The sequence below is a fragment of the Neolamprologus brichardi genome, chromosome 18 (assembly GCF_056152115.1).
Source record: "Neolamprologus brichardi isolate AB-2024 chromosome 18, ASM5615211v1, whole genome shotgun sequence".
NCBI classification, from domain to species: Eukaryota; Metazoa; Chordata; class Actinopteri; order Cichliformes; family Cichlidae; genus Neolamprologus; species Neolamprologus brichardi.
The window spans coordinates 31,370,378-31,393,754 of record NC_142121.1 but is presented as its reverse complement, the minus strand read 5'-3'; the positions used below and the strand labels follow the sequence as shown (position 1 = coordinate 31,393,754).

The 23,377-nt window shown below is 41.0% G+C and overlaps 1 protein-coding gene across 6 annotated transcripts in view; it reads right to left on the bottom strand.

Annotated features, from left to right (window-relative positions):
* carmil3 (capping protein regulator and myosin 1 linker 3) overlaps positions 1–23,377 on the bottom strand; it is a 99,422-nt gene that overhangs the window by 12,483 nt on the left and 63,562 nt on the right. For all 6 annotated transcript variants that reach the window (XM_087831554.1, XM_087831555.1, XM_035912961.2 and 3 more), the window contains 13 exons: positions 21,517–21,586; positions 21,328–21,409; positions 19,047–19,143; positions 18,890–18,944; positions 16,485–16,657; positions 15,435–15,503; positions 14,956–15,049; positions 11,580–11,678; positions 11,338–11,457; positions 5,695–5,808; positions 4,901–5,076; positions 4,734–4,821; positions 2,456–2,581 (listed from right to left, as the gene is read on the bottom strand). In XM_087831554.1, the coding sequence (XP_087687680.1) occupies positions 2,456–2,581; positions 4,734–4,821; positions 4,901–5,076; positions 5,695–5,808; positions 11,338–11,457; positions 11,580–11,678; positions 14,956–15,049; positions 15,435–15,503; positions 16,485–16,657; positions 18,890–18,944; positions 19,047–19,143; positions 21,328–21,409; positions 21,517–21,586 (1,363 nt within the window). The remainder of the gene's footprint in view (positions 1–2,455; positions 2,582–4,733; positions 4,822–4,900; positions 5,077–5,694; positions 5,809–11,337; positions 11,458–11,579; positions 11,679–14,955; positions 15,050–15,434; positions 15,504–16,484; positions 16,658–18,889; positions 18,945–19,046; positions 19,144–21,327; positions 21,410–21,516; positions 21,587–23,377) is intronic.

The window sequence follows — 23,377 nt, the reverse complement described above, 5'->3', positions numbered from 1 at the left end:
GTGAATCAAGCATTGGGACACTGAATGTTTTATCTGTTTTCCAACATTTACTAGAGAAAACTTTAAAATTTTTAAGGCTTATATCTCCTTGTGCCATGTGTATCTGGTCAAATCATGTTATCCCATATGAAAGGCCTCCTTCTTCTTAGTTGGGATTTTTAAAATTTCTCATTCTGTGCCCAAAATGTTATAATATATTTTTAAAATGGCACTTTTTAATGTTTGAACCACCTTTAGTGGTTATATATATATATATCTCGCATTGCTCAAACAACTTTAGATTCTGTAGAAGTTCTTCTATATCCCTGCAATCTGAGCACGCAGAAGGGCCTGGATCACAGAGGGATTCTGGATCAAAGGATACTCACTTAAGAAGCCAGGTGATGAGGACACTGTACTGAACACAGGTTTCACAGCAATTTTAGTGAGAAGTTTAGTTTCAAATTAGACAGTGACAAACCGAACAGGCAACAAAGCAACAAACTGCAAGGAGAGCATCCATTTGAAAATTTAATGTGAATACAGTGGGTGAAATAATTATTTGATCCCCTGCTGAACACAAAGAAATTAAAAGTCTCAAATTTTCATGGAGAGAAACAGAATACCAAAAATCCAGAAAAAAAAAACAATTTACACTGCATAAAAGTATTGATTTGCACGTCACTGAGTGAACTTTTATTCCCAAGATCCCACCCAGAATTCTGGCTCCCATAGATTGGCTGTGTGCCCATACAAAACACAGATTACAATTGATTAAATCAATTACAGCCACTCCTGATCTCGACTTGTTATGTGTATAAAGCACACCTGTCCACAGAATCAGTTTCTTCCATTCCAACCCTTCCATCACCAAGACCAAAGAGCTGTCAATGGACATTAAGGACAAGCTTGTAGACCTGCACAAGTCTGCAGTGAGCAACAAGACCATCAACAAGAAGTTTGATTAGAAGGTGACGACTGTTGGTGTGAATATTTGGAAATGTAAGAAATATAAAATGATCCTCATTCTGGAGCTCCATGTAAGATCTTGGTTAGGATGATCATGAGAAGCGTCGTGTATCGGCCCAAAACTACACAGGAGGAGCTTTTTAATGATATGAAGGCAGTTGGGACCACAGTCACCAGGAACACCAGTTGTAACACACTACGCTGTAATGAGTTGAAATCTTGCATTGCCCACCAAGCCCCCCTGCTCAAGTAGGCGCATGCACAGGCCCATCTTATGTCTCCAACATTTAGATGTTCACTGGCAGAGAAAACTTGGGAGAAAGTGCTGCAGAGATGAAACCAAACTCTTTGAAATCAACTCAACCCGCATAGTCAGAGAAATGCAGAGTATGATCTAAAGAACACCATCACCACAGTCAAGCATGGTGGTGGAAACATGGTTTGGGGCTGTTTATTCGCTAATGGTATAGGACTTTTCACAGCAGTGACAAACCAATGGACAGGACCATGTGCTGTAAAGTATTGGACAAGAACCTCCCTTCCTCAGACAGAACACTGAAGATGGGTTAGTAACGCATCGTCCAGCATGACAATGAACCAAAGCATACCACCAAGCCAACAAAAGAGTGGTTAAAGAAGAAGCTCATTAAGGTCATGGAGTGGCCTGGCCATTCTCAGATCTCATCCCTTTAGAAAACCTGTTGAGGGAGCTGAAGTGTCGAGTTGCCAGGCAGCAGCCAAGAAACCTACAGGAGTTTCTGTTAAGAGGAGTGGGATAAAATCCCTCTGAGATATGTGCAAGCCTGGTGACCAACTACAAGAAGCACCTTACCGCTATGTTCGACAACAAGGGTTTCTAGCCCAAGTACTAAGCCATGTTTTGCTTTCAAATCATTATTTTTCTCAATGACATTAAAAATTTATTTAGAACTTTTTTGTGTTTTCAGTGGATTTCTGGTTGATTTCTTTAATGAAACTACAAACTACCATTGAGCAAATGTACAAATTCAGCAGAGGATCTAATAAATATTTCTCCCACTGTTTGTCCGGGAGTCATGAAATTATGAGGGTGAATTAAAAAAATAAATAAAAATCACACCTTACATTTATGCAGACTCCCCCAATTTGAGGGAGTCAGAGATGGATGAGAACCTTTCACCAGATTTGGTTGATTTTTATGTGGTATGAAGCCAATTTTTGGTGTTGTGGAACACAATAGCACATCTGGAAGAATGAATGCTTTATTAATCTTTTAAAATACAGGTCAAAGGTGGACATCTTTCCATTGTTTGCTTTGGCTCTTCTAAACCATCAAATCAAATGTAACTTAATTACCTTTCCTCTTTCTTTTGTCTCTGAAAACTGGTTTTGTTCTTAACACTTATTTTAGGTGCAGTCAGTTAAGTATTATATCCATGCCTTGAAATCAGACATGCTTCTTTTTAAATGAAGAAGCTCATTCTTGTTAAGTGTGCACATGAGGTCAGCGTGTGTCTCGCACACTTACTATTCCCAGGTTGACACCAAAGTCCTCATCAGCGAATTCCAGAGACTCGACTATTCTGGACTGTCTGATATTGCGTCTGCCCGTCCCGACATCGTCCCAACGCTTTGCCTGAGACACCTGCCGCAGCTGATGCAACACACACATGAAAGGCACGTATCATTGCATAGACACAAACCCTCACACTTGCACAGTGATGACATCTGGAAATATATCCTTAAATGCTATCTGGGAGGAGAGGCATGTCTGCCCTTGTACCTGAGAAGCTCACAAACAAAGTACTTTACCACCGTTCGTAAAGCCCATGAAGAATATGAATTAAATACAATATCTTGATTATCAAAGCAGAGTAAGGCACGATAGAGGACAAACCGGCATTGCACCAAAAGAGAGAAAGGAGAATGAGATGTAACAGCAGACGTGGTGAACTGAATGCCAAGCAGAGCAGGGGAGGCCGTGTTATTACTAAGAGTCAATTTTTTCTCTGCTTTTTCAATGGTTTCATTTGAAACAATTTAATTTTATGGAGAGGAGAGCCCGGAGGGTCTCATCATGTCCTTAACCAGCTTAAATAAAGTTGTTATCTGGCCTCTGAGCTCAATATTCTTTTTAAAGAACAAAGCTCTATACCTATATATCTTCATTGTATATGTTAATGACATGCGTACCAGGGTGTCTTCTTCAGATAACTGCACGCATTAGTATGCTACTGTTCACCTGGAATAACGAAGAAGAATTTATGCAAACTACGCTTGTACAGTTCAGAGTTTGTATTAACATGTCTGAACTAAATGTTTTCAGTTTCAATTTTAACTTCGCTGATATTTAATTATGATCTTGAAAAATTTCCTATCCTGTGCTTGTACACTGGTACGGCTGGAGGTAGGATTATTATTTTATCAACCATGTGTGCGATGTGCAATAAATATACCAGAGTTATAGGAGCACTGAAAGACAACATCCATAACAATATTAATGTTTGAAAGCATCATATGGAATATAATGAATGAATGTCCACAGCGTAGGAGGACCTTCTTAATTCGGTTAGACATCACTATGTATATATGCACATAATGGGTACTTTTCCAGGATGTATTTATTTGTTATTATAAATTTATTTTAAATGGGCTGCTATGGGAACACACGATAGAGAACATTTCACTGTTGTTCACTGGAGGTGCACAGGAGCTTTATAATTGCTTTGCATTGATAAACATATTGCAAAGTGGTGACACAAGTATTGTAGACCCTCTGCTCAATTACTCATAATCTACTGGATGATACTACAAAAATGCTTTTATGCATAACTTAGTTATACAAGGGGTTATTTGAGGTACGGTTGCCATCACATCAGCTCAAAGCACTCTGGCCGTTTTCTTCTGAACTCTTATCAAACAGGCATTTTTGCCTAGAGAGTTGCTGCTCACTGGGTATTTTCTCTTTTTTGGAGTATTCTCCATAAACCCTAGAGATGGTGATGAGGGGAAAAATCCCAGTAGATCCACAGTTTCTAAAACACCAACAAATGGGACAAGTTCAAAGTCCCTCCCTGGTTCTGAAGCTTGGTTTGAACTTTAGTGGGTTATCACGACCATATCTAAGTGCATAAACGCACTGAACTGCTGCTGATGGGTTGATTAGACATTTGCATGAAGGGAAAGTTAAACAGGTGTAGCTAATAAAGTGTAGAGTGTACACAAGCCACAAAAAATCATTTTGGGATAACAAATTAAATTCATTTCATCTTTCATTTTTTGATTAAAGAGAAAAAACAAATGGATATTTGAGGATATAATATAAGTGGATGTTATTGCTTAAGGCTTGATGGAGACAAAAAGGCTTAATAGTCCAGCACATGACGTGTCCTGACAGTTATTTTACTTGAATAGAGCCAAGTTGGCAGTTTCGCCCTGTTTTCAATTTTTATGCTAATTTTACAAGATAACCATCTCCTTCCTTCAGCGACATATTTAATAGACTGCAATTTCCAACACAGCAAACAATTTTCTTTATGAATATAACTTCAAATAACACAAAGCTAAAGTGAAATTTGTAATGTTTTATGCATGTGTGGTAAAAAAAAGAAACTGAGGCGAGCTTTTCCTGTTATTTGCACAGTTCAGGCAAACGCAGATCATTTTGGTTGGTTTTTTTTTTTTCAATTAGTCATATTATAAATTTAACTATATTTTAGTACAAAACAGATTCCAGCTTTACATTCAAATAACATTTTTTTCTAGAATCTACAAGAAGGCATGCAGTAAAGTGATATTACCAGTACCAGGGTTTTATGGGTGGTGTAGAGCTCTTGTAGAATCTGATCAACTATGGAGTTGGTCAGATAGGAGACCACAGACAGCTTCACTTCTCTGGGATAGAGAAAGGAATAACAGTTCAATCAGAAGTTCTTTGCCTCTCTAGAACTTTTTAAACCACTCTCTTTCTTACTCCAGAGCTCTGTTGATGTCCTCTGCCGCCCTCTCCATCAGGGCGTTGCGGATGGCGGAGCGAGGGATAGAAACTTGTTCAGAGATGGACGACAAAGGTGGACTCAGTCTCTCAGCTGCTGAGCAGGACATGGGGCACAGTTCACGGCAAAGGGACACCATGGAGTCCACAACCACCTAGAGTAGAAGTGTCCCAAGACATGTATCATTACATATATATATGTCGCCTACAGCTGATGGATTAGCTATAAATACATATTTATATGCCCAAAACTTGTATTAATAATTCATATAATCCATTTGTCTCTTCAAGATGTTCTGTTTATCAGACATTTGGGCAAAAACACACCTCAACTATCTAAACCTGCATTTTTGGCTCTTTTGTTGTTTGTTTAAATTGATCTTAACAAATGCAAATTACAAATGCAGCGTCTAGCATAATAACAAAATTAGGCAGCATAAACAAAGATGTAAATTATGCTCAAGTAAGTTGAAATTCAATACAAAGTATGCCATATTCCTCCTCGGGGTGCGTGCTGCTTTTTATCATTTGCCTATGCTGTGCTGCTGAATCCCAATGAGACCAAAATGGAACAAAAAAAATGTTCGAGTGTTCCCTCCCTGTGAATTTCTTTTGAAGTCAGCATACCTGCACTGCACACACATTCACACGGCATTAATGGGCAATTTAAATGCAACTAGCGCTCCACTACTGTTTAAAATACCAATGCATCAGCGAAGGAATGTTTCAGCGATTACAACCAAGGCCACGGTTCAAACCCACCCCCAGCCTACCTGCAGTTCTTTGTCTGCAGCCTTGGCCAGCTCTCCTGCCAGAGTGTCCAGGCGCTGTTTAACAGGTCCATCCACTGACAACACGTGGGCCAGCTCACACAGAGATGGATACAGCTGATGAACACACAACACACACACACACGTTCAGTGAAAGTAGCAATAATACAATGAAAAAACATCCACCTACATTAAAAACTGGTTAAAGGAAAAGCACATACTAAAGAAAAATAACACATGGAATGAAAAGATTTGCTTTGTCACATTGGCTTTTTAATGTTAATGAACATGATGCAAAACAAAGCATTTGTATTGGGAGTTGGCTTAATCCAGAATGAGTTTTGGTTTACTTGCACATTATTTTGATATAAAAGTAAATTCTGCAGCTCGAATAACGGAAGAAACAGTGGCCTCAATTTTTCTACTGATGATTAATACAAAGAAAAATCTGCAATCTTTAACCGTCTTGCCGTGAGCTTTTCACAAACTGTTTTATTTGCCTTATTTTTGAGATGGTTCAGTCACGCTAGATGAAAAAAGCATCCTCTTGCAACAAGGGTAAAAAAATCTCTGGTTGCCGAGTGACTGAACAGAATTTTCTTGCTACTGGATGCACGTAGTTGTGGTGACCGACTTGTCGCTCAGAGACTGAGCGTGCACCTCGTTCTGTGAGTTACCATCGTTTAATGTCAGTTTCTATGGACGGTAACAGATTTGCCACAAATGGCAACAGATTTAATTGCCAACTTAACCCTTTGATTACAAATTGATAGCAGACTGACTTTATCTTATTGCTGCTCCAATATAGTCTCAACGCAATGAAGTTGTTTTGAAGATGGCAACTGACTATTTCAAAGGCATTGAGATGGCGCCTTCACTGCACACAGTGGCAATAATTTTGTTTGTGCCGCAGTCTCCAGCCACTGTTTTCCTTTTTTCTGTGAGTGAAACATTATCAGACAACCCTTCGCATCCAGAGAACAGTCTGTTTATTCAGCCTCATCTGTGGTGCTGGTGCCCACCTCTCAATTTTAAATTGCATGTAGACATTGAGGGTCTTGGGAGGGGCCGAGCTGTTATCTTTCAGAGGGTTGTTGGTGCCATGCCCCTCCCCTATTTAAATGCACTTTAGATCAGCACGCATCAACACTGCAAGCGGAGTGAGGTATGGGGTCTTTTCACATCCCCATTCTCTGTTTGCCGTCAATGGGCCAGGAGGAGGAGCTGGCCGCCTGGTCAGGCTCTGGACTGGTGGGCTTCCCTGTTGCTGCAGGTTCAATGCGGTCTGCTTGTCTCCACCGCAGAGTAAAGGGAACCACCTCCTGGGTCTGGGGCCCAGGTCTCCTCCACGCCTGCTTCATGTCTTTGGGCGCAGGGCTGTGGCTTCCACACCCACTCTTAATTCCGTTCAATTCCATTTTATTTATACAGCACCAAATCACAACATCAGTCGCCTCAAGGTGCTTTATATTGTAAGGTAGATCCTATAATGACTGCTTTGAGTGCTCAGATAGAGTAGAAAAGCTCTATATAAGAATCAGTCCATTTACCATAATAATTATTATAATATAATAATAATTCTTAGACACTTAAATGGATAAACCTTATGAACGCAAGCGTCTTCACACACACAAGTGTCCAAACAGGTACTCACAAATGCACGCTGTTGTTTTCGTTTTGCTTGGTTTTTCTTTCAGCAGATGATCAAGCAGATTCTCAGTGTTTCTTCTCTCTCTCCGTCTCTCTCTGTCCCTCTTCTTCTTCTTTTCTCTCCCTCACCTTCTGCTAACTTTCTCCACAACTTCTCTTTCTTTCTTCTTTTCTATCCCCTGGTCTACACCGTTCTGATTGTAATGACTTAAGATCAAAAAAATCCTAAAGTACAACTATAAAGTAAACCAGTATAACAAAAGCCATAAAGGTCCACTTTGGAAAATCAATATGTTGGGCATGTTGTTTAGCCTCCAGACAAAAACTCTGATTCCTACACTGCCAGACAGGACAGACAAAAAACCCCCAAAACAACTCACTGTGTCTCTTTGCCTCTCTGTAACAAAATCAGGAAATAAACAATATCCAAAACAAAATAATTAAAAATATTGGTTTAAAAATCCAACATGAATGATGCATCATCTTTCTAGACGCATGATTTGTGACTCAACAACCATCTTTATCAGCCGTTTGATTAGTCTGAAGCATAAATGACTTTTTAGTTCACGTCACTAGGACATAAAAGCTGCACTTATACACTCGTCAGTCACATCTGACAGAAAAATAATACGGGTCTGCTTGCTTTAACCCTCCTGTTATGTTGCAGGTCAGATTGACCCAGAACAGAAGAGATGTCACATGTCATCTGCATCACTACAGAAAACGAAAAAAATCTAAATTATAAAAGAAAATTGTAAAATAATCAATGCCAGTGTTTCTGACATTTTTGGATGAGTAAATTTGCCCCGGGTCAACATAACAGGAGGGTTAAGACATAATAAGGTTTTAAATAAGGATCTCAATACACCTTTCTTTGAGTGCAATCTCTTTCTTCTTATGCCTGCATTCATGCAACCTCTGAGCAGCTCTGGGTGCAGAATTTTAAGTGCATCCCTAACAAACACTATGAAATACAGCTCCATATAAATTGTAAAACTGTTGACAAGTGTTGTGTATAAATAAGCATGAAGAATGTACATTATGCTCGACAGTGTCCAGAACCATTTATTAAATGTTTGCGTACTGCTTTAAAGTAAAAAGCAGGGAGAACGTGCTTATTTACATTTTCTTCCTTCCTGTTAAATTGTAAATTGTAAATTGGAATGCAACAATCCATTTATCACTTACAATCCTGTTCACGCCTTTCCTTTAGAAGAAAATAGAAAGCACTGCTCCCCCCGCGTGTCTCCAGCGTATGTGTTGGTGTAGGTGTCGAAGAGTGCAGGTCTACTACTGGTGATCGGTGAAGGATATTTGTGTATTTGAAGAAGTGAGCAGCACGAAACAAACTGTGCTGCAAAGCTGTGTTTTTCATCTTGTTCTTGCTCTGTTTGCAGGGCACATATATTAAGCTCAATGCAGAACATGCTATGTTTATTTGCTGCTGCAGCAAGATATGTGATTTGATAATCAGGCTATTAATACTTGATTGGCGTTCAGCACAAACAGACTTCTCATTTTGATTCTAGCATTCAGTTTGGTCAAGCTACACTGCAGTGCCTGCAGCTCATGTGGCTAAAGCATTGTACGGATTTATGGATGCTGGATTATAATCTTCCACACTACAGAAGCTGTTATCGATTCAAAATGGCTGCACCAGCCTAGCGTCGGTCTGTGTTAAAAAACAAAACACACCCTTATAATCTTTATTCTCTATGTGTTTGTTTGGCGGGCTGTATTTTGCTGTGCAGGTTTGGGTTATAAAATACTGAGTGAACCCTAAAAAAAGGTTTTAAATAGCAGCATTTACAGCTGCATTAATGCACGTTTATATGGTCACAGAACATCTTACGGTTGGGTCTGACGTCGTGCTCTGGGTAATACTGTGTAATAAACATTTGCATAATTCCAGTTTTAATGGTTTTTGCAGCCCTTTCGTTTTACTTTTATTGGTGTTTTCCTGTTCAGACCATGAGCTTCAGCTCTTGTATTTTAATGCACGAATGACTATAAGGAGGCTGCTAAATATGTCTTTGCATCAGTGCACTGTGATGCAGTTAGGCTCTGTAAAGTTTCTCCAGGGAAAAGGGAATGCCTTCTTAGAAGTGGATAATCCTAAACTGCAAACTAATTGGTCACTACAGCAGTTAGGTAAATGTAGTGAAGGACAAAGTACAATATTTCCCACTGCAATAAACTGAACTGGCACACATTCATTAACTAGATGCTTGGCTTTGAACAGTTCTTACCATTGTGGGATTTTTATGATGTAAGGGGGTAATATCCCTAATATGGTCACAGCTCACCATGAAATTTCCAGCTACTGCTTGTCCTGCCTCCATTTTTCATCTGGTGTTCAAATCTTGTGTTTGAGAGGGGCAGCCAGTTAAAAGTAAGCTGTTGCAGTGGGACACGGCTGAGCAAAAGTGTGGATGACCTGGGAGGTCCACCAATACCCAGAACTCTGAATCATACAATGCTGCAGCACTATGTGAAAGTTTTTAATCAACTCTCATTTTTAACATTTTGTTACTTATGGAAATATATCATATAAGGTAAAAGCAGACTTTGTACAATTCTAACGAGCTTTAAAGTCGATAATGAAGTGGCCACCTTTATTCTTCAACAAACCCTGAACTCTCCAAGGCAGCTGTTTTTGTAATTTCTTTAAGTAGTCCTCAGAAATAGTTCTCCAGGCTTCTTGAAGCACATTCAAAGCTCTTCTTTGGATGTTAGCTGCCTTCTGTTCTGTTCTCTGTCAATACAATACCACAGTACTTCAGTAGTGTTGAGGTCTGGGCTCTGGGGAACAATCCAGTGTTTTTGGTAAATGGTAAATGGACTGATTCTTATATAGCGCTTTTCTACTCTCTTGGAGTACTCAAAGCGCTCTACACAACATGCCACATTCACCCAATCACACCCATTCTCACAAGCACTTTATCTTTACTTAGTGCTTTCTAACTACATTCACACACATTCATACTCCGATGGACGCATCGGAGAGCAACTTGGGGTTAGTATGTTGCCCAAGGATACTTGACATGCAGACTGGAGGAGCCAAGGATCGAACCACCAACCTTCCGATCAGTAGGTGACCTGCTCTACCTCCTGAGCTACAGCCACCCCCCATTTTTCTATCCAGGTATGCTTTTACTGGATTGGCAGATACATTTCTACATTTATAATTCCATCAATTTTGACAAGATCTGCAACACCACTGGCTGAAATGCAGCCCTGAACCATGACTGAGCCTCCACCCTGTTTTACAAATGGCTGTAGACACTCACTGTTGGAGCTCTCTTCTGACATTCTTTGGATTCATCTCTCCATAAGAACTGTTGACAGAAATTATCCACAGTTCTTGTATAATTTGCCTTAAGTCAGCCTTTTTCTCCCAGTTATCCTTCCTGAGATTTAGACTACAGCAGAAGGATCAGCTGAAGGACCAGATGCATCGCTCAGGTTTGTCAGATCTTTGCTGGATTTTATCCCTGTTACTTTAAGACGTGACTTGCAGATGGCATTCATCTGTTGTAGATCATTCTTTACGTCTTTTACTTTTTCTAAGAGCATGCACACCATGCTGGGATATGCTACGTTTTGGACGAATACGGTACTTCTTTAGGGAATCACCTTGTTGGTGCAAAAAATATTAAATGTGTCATATTTGGCATTTTTCACAGACTTTACTAAAGAAATGGGAATAAATGATGTGTTCTTGTGAAAGGCTTTTAGCAACAAAATGTCTAAAGATATAGTTTAAAACAGGTTTTTTGCTAAGCTGTGTGTTAAGTATAGACAGAACGATGGCTCATCCCTTGAGATAGGCGTCTTTTTTATGCTTAAGGATTCACAGGTGAGTGTTAAGTTGCTTCACCAACTATAAAGAAATGAATGCTGGTTCAAGACACTAAAGTACATGTGGAAGAGTCCAAGATTAAAATACGTAGCCACACACACACATACACACACACACACTTATAACCCACTCACAGCTCTCGAGTTCCTTGCTTCTTTGAGGAGCTGTCTAGCCGTCTGGACCTCCTCTCCTTCCTCGCAGCCTTTCAGGACACAAACCTGCTGCTGCACCCGCACACACAGACGCTCCATCACCTGCACACATACACATGTGCAAAAGTGGAGGCATACAATTAGACCCAAACAGCCCTTCGGTGTACTATTAAAATGAGAAAAAAAGAAGTGACTTATTCCTCAGCGTGAGCACAGCCACACACCTGTTCAGCGGTGCTGGTGACGAGGCCTTGGTGCAGCCTGAGAGCCTGTTTCTGAGAGAAACGCTGAGTCTGGTTGTTCCTTAGCAGGGCGCGCTGGATCTGACACACACACACACACACACACACACACACACACACACACACACACACACACACACACAGAGAAAACAAACAGGGAGGAAGAGGAGTGGTGATGACAGGTGTTTACAAAGTGCAGTGTGCGGGAGACAGGAGACGAACCCATTTGCATGGTAATAAGGAGACTAGAGAGAGAGGTTTGATCCCGAGAAAAAAAAAATTACGGGATGCCTTTAATCTGTTTCCTTGACTCAGCAGGTGGATGCGTTGACTGCATCATCATCTTAGCATATGTAAAGAAAGATTGAATAAAGAATTGCACAGGGACTCTGAAGGCTCACACACATTGTCCAAGCTAATAAAGCCTCAAATTAAATTAAAAGCTCTCCTTAGGGAACCGTGTTTGATTAGAACCAGAAAATCTGGAGGCTGGAGCTGATGTTAGAAGAACTTAACAGTCAGAAATCCTACAGATATATACACATAGTAATGTGTTAGCTTTGTCGAGCCGTATCAGAAATGCACCTTCAGTCACAAGCCTCGGGGGAAGACGGATTTGCTATTGACTGAAAACCGAGCTGTCACAGAAATAGTGTTTGACATGCAATGTACACGGATTTGTTTTGCTACCTGCAGCTTACAAGCTAGCTGATGAGTAGCATTTTATTTAGCAGTGATACTGAAGCAAAATAACCATTTCAGCAGCTACAATGATTAATGTTTAATTACGGCCAACTCTCCTGCTTAGCACCATTAGCAGCCACACTTTATGAGGATTTGTTTAATGGATTTTATTAGCATAAGCATCCACACAAAAAGACACAGCTGCTAAGAAAGGCCACATTTGCTGTATGTACACTGCCTGTCATTTTATTTTCTTTGACATCGGCTGTTGTGTTGCTGTCAGTTAGTTTCATACTTTGATTGGCAACTTGAAAAAGTTCTCCGATTACAAATACAAGAAACTGAGTCTACAATCAAAATAAGAATCTTGACACGTATGCCTCGACGTGCCGGATTGACAGCAGCAGCACAATGCAAACTGACAACTGGTGCTCGGCTGTTCAAAAAGTGAAAACTCTGAATGGGTGTTGATTTTCTTCGCAACATGGAACACAGGTGGACTTTAAATATGTCTTTGTTCCCTGGCAAGTAAAAAACCCCAACTACAATTCAAGTGGCCTTTACTTGAAGCAACCACATCATAATTGCAAAGACAACCATGCAACTCACTGCCAAGAAACTGTACGTCTGCGAAAAGAGATCTGTCACTTTCTGGCTTTTTTTCCCCTCTTTTTCAAAGTAACAGGAAGTGCCAAGAGACTTAGAGAAATGCTGCAGAGCAGATACTCAGAATCAGAGAGAGGAAGAAAATAAATCATCAGAAGAGTTTTAAAAAATTTTGACATTTTGGCATATGGCATGAGTGACAGAGCAAGCTGAAACTCAAAGAACACTTCTGAATGTTGCTGGCAATGACCAGCGTAGAGCAGTATAATAAATTGCATAAATTAACAATTAACTGAATAATGTTGTTGGAATTTTTTAATGTGACCATTACACCCTGCAGCAAAGATGCCCGCCTGGGCTTTTTCTTGCGTTGTTTCTGCCTAAAGACCTCCTGGAGGAACCTCCAGGGCTAAAAAATGAAGCAAACACAAGTTCCAAAGACTGCACTTCCTCAAGTAGGCACTTGGCGTTGCCTCCAAGTCAATGCCTCTGAGTTAATCCAAATTGGTTCTCATATAAAATGCCTCATATCAGCTGTTATATAGCAGGTAGCAGCACAAATGTTCTATGCTTGATTCACAGCAATAACTATTATCTGCATCATAACATGGCTTGCTGTGTGGCACATCCATCCACACCATATCTTCTTTGGTCGTAATGGGTTACATTCTTGTAATTTTTTTTTCAGTATGACAATGCTAACTTATAGGCATCAGGTCTGTGCTTTTCATTCATTCGGTCAATGGATACAGCTTGCTAATGATGCTTCTGGTCTGAATACATTCACCTTTGGCTCCAAATACACACACACAAAAAAAAAACTAGCATGGCAGCAGACAAAACAAACACACGTGCATGAAAAAAGATTAAAAATGAATGGATGTGACTACTGCTTTCTTTATATTTTAGTTAAACCACAGACTGTATATGTTTTTATCATGATAATACTAATTTTCATCTAAACAGACAAGGTGTTGCATTCCAAGACAAGTCTGATTTTAATTTGAGAGCATGAGAGCAAACCCTCATAGCACCCTATTACCCAAACAGAACACCCCACTCACAGACTACAGGTTTACTTTTAGGTCCTAGGGTTTCTAAAAGTAGAAACGGTAGACAGAGCTTTCAGCTATCAAGCTCCTCTCCTTTGGAGCTAGAGCTCCCAGTTTGCATTCGGGAAAGATACACCTTCCCTACATTTGAGCTTTTTTGACATAGCTTATAGCCAAAGTTAAATCAGGTGACTATGAACCTTTTTTTCTTAATTATGCCGCTACCAGGCAGACTGCTGGAGGACTTCCCATGACAAACCAAGCATTGGTCACTCCCTTTTTTTTCTTTCCCTGTGTGTTTCTGTGCCACTATTGCCATTTGTGTACAGCGCTGTGTGACCGATTGTCTGTGAAAAGCGCTTAATAAATAAACCTTACTTACTTATTATGTTATAAACTGTCTCCACTCTCAATTAGGTTGCGTTTTGTCCCCCCCCAAAGGAAAACAAGTGGCAGCAGATGCCTGCCTCTCCCTGAGTCTGGCCTATTGGAAGTCTGTTCTTATCAAAAGGGAGTTCTTTCTCCCTCAAGTCGCCAAGTGCATGCTGTAAGGAATTGTCAGATCTTTTGTGATCTCACTCTATATTACCTCACAATATAAAGCACCGTAATATCACCTTTTTGGGGAACTATATAAATGAAAGTGAACTGAATTAAGTCTTTAAATCCTTTAAACTGAAACTGTAATACATGGATGCAATATGAATATGACACAGAAGTATGTTAGCAGTTACAGACATCTGGAATCTCTATCACAGATTGCAAACCTAACTCTCAGAAGGACTCTGGCAGTATTAGAAAAGTCATTCTCATGTCACAACATATCATACAGACATCAACATAATCATCTCTGGGAACGTTCACATTTAATCATCACTTCTAACGCACGAGTAAATGAAAGCCATTCATCAGACCCACGCCTCAGTGTGACTCTAATTACCAGGCTCTTATTAACCATGTGCGTCTTGCAACATGGCGCAGCAAATTTAACAGGCTAAAGAAAAGGTCCTCCTCACCTTGGTCAGGGCTTGGTCGGTCTTCTCTGGGGCGCTGCGGTGCGCTTGAGTGACATCGCTGAGGGGCAGGGGCATGTATTGCAAGGTAAAGTTGCTGTTTGTTGCAGAGCGAAGGAAGACAAAGAGGGGCAGATAGAAAGACAACATTACCCTGGCAATAATAAACTGGAGAAACTGATGTTAACAAGAACAAACAGGAAATGCCCGGGGCACTTATAACAGCTGTCTGCAATTCCCTAATACGCAAATACACCCACACCCTTGTACACACAGACAGAGATGCGCGGGTACAAACTTCACGCCCACACTTATTTGAGTGGCACACACGTCAGGAGAGTGATGAAACATTCTGTAATCGCAAACATCACGCAGAGATGGTTATCTGCCTTTCATATGGGTGTGTGAGTGATGCGTTTCATGTGTGTGTGCGTCCGCCCTCTTCAAAAGGATGTTGGTGTGCTGCGTTGCGTTCGTCTTACTGCTCCAACGCTCTCGCCACATCTTGGAAGCCTGTCGCCGTGGTGTTGTTGCGATCCCACGTCACACTCCTGAGACGGATTAAAGCAGCGGGAAATGGGGTAAGACCAGCACCGAGAGGAGGGAAAAAGAGAAGAGGATCGGTGCCTAATCCACATTAAAATCTCACACAGATACATCAAAGTGACAGTACTTCTTTCACCTCGCAGGACAGACATAAATATTAAGATATTCGTCAGAGCTTTCTTTTAGCTAGGTGTATGGTATCCCAACATTAGAGATGCATGAACAACTGCCGTGCCGCTAATGAGCTTCTGTTATTTCGCAGAGCAGAATTTCCACCTACACCCGACACCGACGAGCTCCTGTTTTTAATACATCACTCATTTTCAGCTCATCTTTCCTTTCATCCATCCTCCTCCTCAATCCCCCCCCCCCCCCCCCAATCCCCCCCGACTTGGTTTGCCCTAGAAATTCAATCAGCAAAAACCCAGATCTATCTCTTTAGGTGGTCTCCCTCTCTGATCTCTTCGTAACTTTCACATCCAACCTTTCCCAACACACACACAGTACTACTCCACCCCCACACCACAACCCCAGTCTTCAAGGAGGCTGTTAAAACTCTAAAGTCAAACATACCTCCGAACATGAAGTGTTATTCGCTGTGTTGTTAAGGGTGGTGCTGTAAAAGCTTTGTCTAAAAGGTCCCCCTCCCACTAATTCATCTCTCCAGTTTGTAACATCCCTCAGGCTACTCAGTATTAGGTCCGGTCCTAATACCCCCCCACCCACCCAGGAGATAAGGGCCTTCTTATCTTCTACATGCCACTCCACCCCCTCCCATCTTTGAAGCACCACCTTCAACTCACTGTTCATAGAAACTTCACTGTATCCCCTCCCTAAACCTAACATATTAATTTTCTTTCTTTAATCTGCTCTCTATAGCATCTTCTCCAGATGCCCCTCCTACGTATGAGGGTCTCTGATCTGCACTGAAATCCCCTCTTTTCTTCATCTTAATCGACCATTACTGCTGTAACACACACACCCACCTAAGTGTTGTGTTAATCTGCAGAGCTTTGCTGAGCATCTTGGCCCCAGAGTCCTCCAGGAGGTTGCCGCTCAGGTCCACCTTCCGTAAGCAAGCGTTGGAGCCCAGGGCGTTGACCAGCACTGTGCCCCGCTGCCGAAGCCTCGAGTCAGCCAGCGAGAGGGACTGCAGGGCCTGGAGGATGCCAGGGGAGCAGGGAGTAACCAATACGGAAGCATATTTGAAAATCAGATTTTTTATTTTTTTATAGAGGGTAATTATATGTGAGAAGCACCACCCATGTTTAAATGATAAAAGAAACATCCACCTAAAGCAAGTTATTACTTCCAATTTCGTCCATACTCTAAAAGAAATCTGTGAATTTATCAGGTTCATTAATTATTACAATTTCTGTTGAAATTTAATTAGGGAAAAAAATCAATAATGAAAGAACATCGTTGAAAATCAGATCAGATTTCATTTCAAACCCTCATTCATTATTAATTGTTGTGTTGCTGTTTTACTCGTTAGGACTTTGAAATGCACGCTGAACTAATTTGATTGTTAACACTCCTTTAAATGATGTTGCTGATGTACAAATTGGACACATTTTCTGTTAAAAAAAGGTTTGAAAAGGGCTCTACTGAAGGTTTTTGCCTGTCTCTGCTTAAACGACTCTATGAACACATTTTTGAATATTCCTTATGCACACAAAGATTTCCAGCCATGCACAGTCTCCTGTGGTTAACTCTCCTGGACCTGGCTAGGATTGTAACAACCATCTACAATATTTTGAAGAATACTCATTAGTTTTCTAGGAAAGAGTTAGATGTGAAGCTCGATGCTTTTCTCATGTCTCTATGGTAAACATAAACCTGGAGCAAGCAGTTTTTTGGGGGGGGGTTAAGAAACAATTAAATACAGGAGAAAATGGATTACATTTTTACAGCTTAAAACAAACAAGAATGAGGTTCCAGTTAGTTTTATATGTTTTTGTAGAATTTGTAATATTGCCTCTGCACACCAGCACAGTGGATTTTAGATCGAACAATCAAGATGAATATTTCCTTGCTTTGAGTTTGGTTTGCTTTTGCAGTGTGCTTTTGTGCCAGTATCGTACTTTTGCAGTACGAATCACTGTCCAATCAGTTTTGCAGCATTGGAGTTTTTTGAACAGAGAGTTTAGCCCTGTACATTTGAGAATTCACCTGTGACCCAGTTCCACTGTATGCCCATACCATAACACTGCGTCCACCATGTTTGACAGACAATATTGTATGCTACAAATCAAGTTTTTTTTGGTCCTTCTCCATATTTTTCTCTTGCAATCTTTTAAGTTCAGGTTGATCTTAATTTCATCTATGCAAATACTTTTTTGCAGTAGTGTGCAGGCGCTCTTAGATGGTTTCTGGCAGAGTCTAGTGGGGTCTTCGTGCTCTTGAGCATAACCAGTGGTTTGCACTTTTTGTAAACCCTCTGCATTTCCATTCTTGATGGCAGACCTTGACAGTGACACTCCTACCTCTGTGGGACTGTTCCTGACTTGATGTTGGGCAATTGTCCAGTTAGGTTTGAGCAAAAATGGAGGACTGTGTATAAAAATTGCTGCAGTTCCAAAACAGTTTATGCTACACTTTTGTTAAAGCCTTGAATTAAAGCTGAAAATCTGCACTTCAATCACATGTTGACCGATTCCTTTAAAATCCACACTCCTGGTGTACAGACTATGAAACAAACTGTTTCCTTATCCCTACTGATGGCAGTCTTATGCATTCTGAATCATCTTCATTTCATTTAGTCTGTTGGGAGTTCTCTTTTTTCTCACGTTTGAGGCTAGAAGCCTTTTATGACTCATACTAGAGCGTTAACATGGTACTAACACTAATGCCAACAGTCTGCAGGGGACACTCACAGATTGTTTCGATGCTTGTGTTTTCAACACTTAATGTGTGAGCTGACTACGGCTGACCTCTGATGAAGCGCCTGTGTAATTCCTTTAAATGTGCACATTTACAACCGCCTGTGCCAGTGTTGGTGCGCTTTCATCCAAGCATCAGTCCATGTTCACCTCTGGAGCATCGTTGTGAACTATCACCATCAACAGTGGTAAATAATTGAGTAAGCTACTTGTCATGCTGAATTTGCGCAGCAGAGAGAGCCTCGGGAGCCCCGCGTACAAACTGAGACCAAATGAGTCAATCGTCTGGCTCGTAGACAGCGTGGCTCGTGTACATGTTTATACCTTGCGCGCGTGGCAGGTGGGAGATGGAGCTTAAGAGCGCACGAATGAGGATACAAGAATTAAACTGTGACAAGCGAGGGTTTGTGCGCGCAGTGACAAATCTCGGAGGTCCGCGTGGGCGTGCATCTGAGCATGACACCACAGAGAATTTGTGCACGCACAATATGTTACATAATCAAACTCACACACTCTTCTTCTTGCACCAAATGAACTAGTTTCTGCAGAATTTCATCCAGCACCCTGAGGAGGCAGAAGCAAGAGGGAAAGCATTCATCATCTGCATCATCTCCACAAACCATCTGCACACAGCTGCTTCCCTGCTTCCCCCCGCGCGGTCCATACCTGCCCTTGATGTTGAAGTTCTTCCCCAGCATCAGGTGTTTGAGGGAGGGATGCCGGGAGAACGCTGGGATGACAGCCAGCAAGTCAGCATCCAAACCTACACACACAAACAGAAGACGACACACATCATTGGAGTACGAGCGCAACGCCAGCAGTGCTCAGTGGAGCTTATGTGAAAACTCATTCAAAGTAGACCTTTAATTACATCCTAGTACGTGCCAATAAAAAAGTAGAAACACGCCTGAAACTTCAAGTTATTCTGGACCATAAATAGGCAATCCATTAACTGGTATAAAAAACTGAACAAGTCGTATTTTATTACATAAAACTGAGTATTACTGGGCCGTTATACCAGTGACTCATGATTTACTGAGCCAGGTGCTAACATTTCTGGCCCTCAAAGCTCCATTTTTCCCCTCTCTCTCTCTCATAGTCCATTTTGGAACAAAATCTCACTGCCCACTGAAATTCCAAAATACTCCCAATTAAACCTCCTCCTTCTCACACCCACTCACCTTTTCAAAAGCTCAAGGATAGAGGATGCTGCTAAATGAAAGCTGTTACCACGGCAAGATATTTCAGAGTAAAATGCCTCATTCAGGGATCAAAAATATCTGCGGGTTAAATAAACTCCAGCACTCACAGTGAAGTGCATTCATTTTACGAAAGCTCGCTGTGACACATTCGAGAAGGGAGGGTGCAGCTAATGTTTCAGGTATTATTAGCGTCTCTGTTATAATACTATAACTAGATTACTGGCTGTTTGGGAAACGAGCTGGTCAGCGGTCAGCAGGGTAGGTGGTAAAAACAGTCCAATATATATTTTTAGTTCTAGTTTTTACCCATTACAACGTCACAGGATTCATTGGTTAAGTGCCAGATTTTTTACTGAAACTTCAAGGTGAAGAACAGTCCTGTAAAATTTGAAAATATATCAAACTAAATATGGACATGCATCATGACCAGAACTACACTTTGCAGTAGCTCTGGTCAACACAATCAAAAGCAGATTTTTAGGCATCATGTATCTTGATGCCTAAAAAAGTCGTTTATGGTATTTATTTAAAGACAATTTAATTGGACTGCACAAATAATGGTCTTTAAAAGAGATTTCGCTAACTCCCACAAACAGGACTAAGATTAGGCAAGAATCAAAACATGCCTTTGTTGGTATGTTAACACAGTGATTCAAATTCACACATACATTTGCATCATCAGTGGTATGATGCAGCAGGTCTTTGTTCACTATTCCCAGCTGGTAATCAGGTCTTGAATGTAAAGACAAAAATCTGGTGTCGCCATGAATGATTACATCATCGTTGAACTATGAAGAAATACATTAGTTCAGCCACTAAACTCACACAGATAAGGGGACTGGAATCAGCTTCTTTATTCATGCTTCAAAATCTCATTCTCGTTTTATCAGTCATGCAGATGACTAGTAAATTCTAATCGCATTCATGTGGGTGTGCAGGGCAGCCATCATAACCCAGTGCTATTACTGTGCTGATAAGATAAAACAAAACGGTTTGTTGACATAGATCCCTCCTTAATAGATTAGCTTTTGGTGTTTTTGATTAAACTAAGATCATGTATATATTACTCTATAGCGCCTTTCCTCTCACAAACACTACCGTGTCTCTTTTATACATTTAACCTTTTCATATTTTCCCATAGTTTCATTTTTCTTTGTAAAAACAGCTACTTTGTTGCCAGAACACTTTTCCATCACTAGGATGGGTCAGAAGATGCCAACGCCAGCCTGTGAACATGCAGGGGTTTAGTTCGCGAGCCGATAACCAGCTCCGTGTGACCACTTATTCTGATCGCCACAGGGAGGGTAAGTGAGTCCAGATAACAGCAAGACACCCTGGGTATGATGAACTCTCTTCATAGTGCAGGCCTCTGGTTGTTGTGTTTGTGGCATTTCAAGTACAAGTGCTGCCAACAGTGAAGCTGCAGATTCACCTCAAACTATCCGATGTCAACACTCACAGCTGAAGGGTGCTTCTCCCAGCTCTACTTACATTTTCATTTACTGGTTGTTATAAAATGCAGACAGATAGATCAGGAAATAACCAATATCAACCAACAGTACTGGCCCACCGATAAATCAGCCAGGCTCTAATGACTGAAACTGGTTCACTAGTTTCGTTTAAAAGAAAGCCATTCAATTTAAAAGCTGATGGAGTCAAAACAATAATGGCGTAGTCTATACGATTTACAGCTGCCCAACACACATACAACAACCCCTGTAAGTGCATCCCTTGTGGGTTCTTACCATTATCAGAGATATCTAAAGTCCCCACGCATGAAACTCGAGGAAACAGCTCCTGAATCACCCCGGCACCTGCTGACCTCAACTGTGGAAGGCAGACAGAGAGGAGCAGAGCATGATGGGATAGCCACAGGGCGTAATATATGAAGATGATGAGTGAATACACCCCGAGTACAGACCAACAGAGCGTACCTCACAGCTGCTGATGTCCAGGTGTAAATCAGTGATATGAGGGTTATTGGACAAACCGAGGAACAGCGCCCTGAAGGAAAACAGAGGTAGGATGGGATGGGAAAGAGAGCGAGAGAGAGGAAATACAGATTAATCGTGAAGCAGATATAGAAAAAGGGGTACGAAAATGATAGTTAGATAAGAGGAAATGTTGAGAAACAGAGGTCAACTGAGGCACAAGGATGAGCAAAAACCACATTGAAAAAGAAAAAGAAATAAAAATCAGTTCCATTTAAATCCAATCGCCTTTTTTCTCCCTCCCTCCCCCCCTCCCGCCCCACATTCTCCTCTGCACACCTAAAAGTTTAAGAACCATCTTAAAGGATTTAGAGAAAAGTAGCTTAAATATAAGATTCATAGCTCACTAAGTTGGCAACAGAAATTACCTCAAAAACCTTCAAGTTTTATTCAGAAGTGGCCGATTGTAGCGACTGTACATTTACACAAGCCCAGCTGGATGCGGGGAAAAAAATACATTTGCACATCAAGGCTCCGCTGGAGGTTGTTCTTCTGCAATGAATACACATTTAAGAGTTATGCACCATGAGGAGGTAATGAGGAAAAGTGCTAAGTGGGGAGTCTGTTCCATCCATTTTGGCTGGGATCCATCACGCAGTGCGCAATCATCCCAATTGCTGGCATTTTGCTTTGTTTTCTCTGCTATTGATTGTGTTCAGCAGGCTTTACGCCTAGCAGAGAAATTGTAATATTGCAAAACTCCATTTATCCCCGTTGGGAAACTCCTTTTTTTTTTTTTTTTGCTTGGCTGCTCTGTGAGCTGGTTTAGCTACAGATCTCCTGAAGCTGGTGGGCATAGAGTCCTCCACAAAGACACGTCAGCACAGTGGAAGCTGGCCAACACGGGGGCTTCAGTCTGTGTCAACTGATTGAAGGCCAGTCAACTAACGGAACAGTGAACTGGCTCCACTGTCAAGGAAAAGCATTTGAAGCCTAATGTGCACCTTGATGATTAACTCTCACTGGTGGTTTGGATGCAAACCACACTCCATATGGCATAAACTATTTTTGTACTGAAACAATGATGACAGAAAAATGGCAACCTTGTTTGCTGGGCGGTTTTTGCTTTAAATTAGGACAGGTTAGGGGATGCAACGATACCAATTTTTTCAAACCGATACGATACCGATACTTGGATCTGAGTACTTGCCGATACAGAGTACAAAAACCGATACTTCTACCACACACACACACAAATGCAATGAATTGGAAGACAGGTTTTATTTATTCTCTGCCGATAATAAATAATATCTTAATAAAAATGACCACAAAAGAATTTCAAGTGAAAAATAAGCACTTCTGTTAAATTATTGCAATTTAACAAAATATCACTGAACTATTGGCACTGTCTCGAGCTTTCGAAATAATAAATAAACACTTCTGTTTGGAATCAAATAAATACAAATTAGGTTTGAGAATAAAATAAACTTAAATTGTTGCAGAGTGTCCATATTGTAAACAAACAAACAAAGTAACGAAAGTATTTGGCATTGACGAACTCCTCATCTGCCCGTGGATCATCAGTCCACTGTGCCGTTAAACCAAGGACTGACATCGCGCACACACTGCTTGTCTTTACCTCTTCAGAAAGTTTTGGCACCATTATCTCCCTGATGTATGGGCGGATGGGAATTTCATATCGCAGCTCGAGTATGCTGAGAAGACGGTTCAATCCTATGTTTTCCACGACCGGCATTGGCTGGTCATCCAGAGCGATAAAATGAGTCAGAGCCTGTTATTTTAACTGCCCGTGGATTTTCTCTTGACATTTTTCATCGCTTTTCCAAAACCTGAGTTAAAGTTG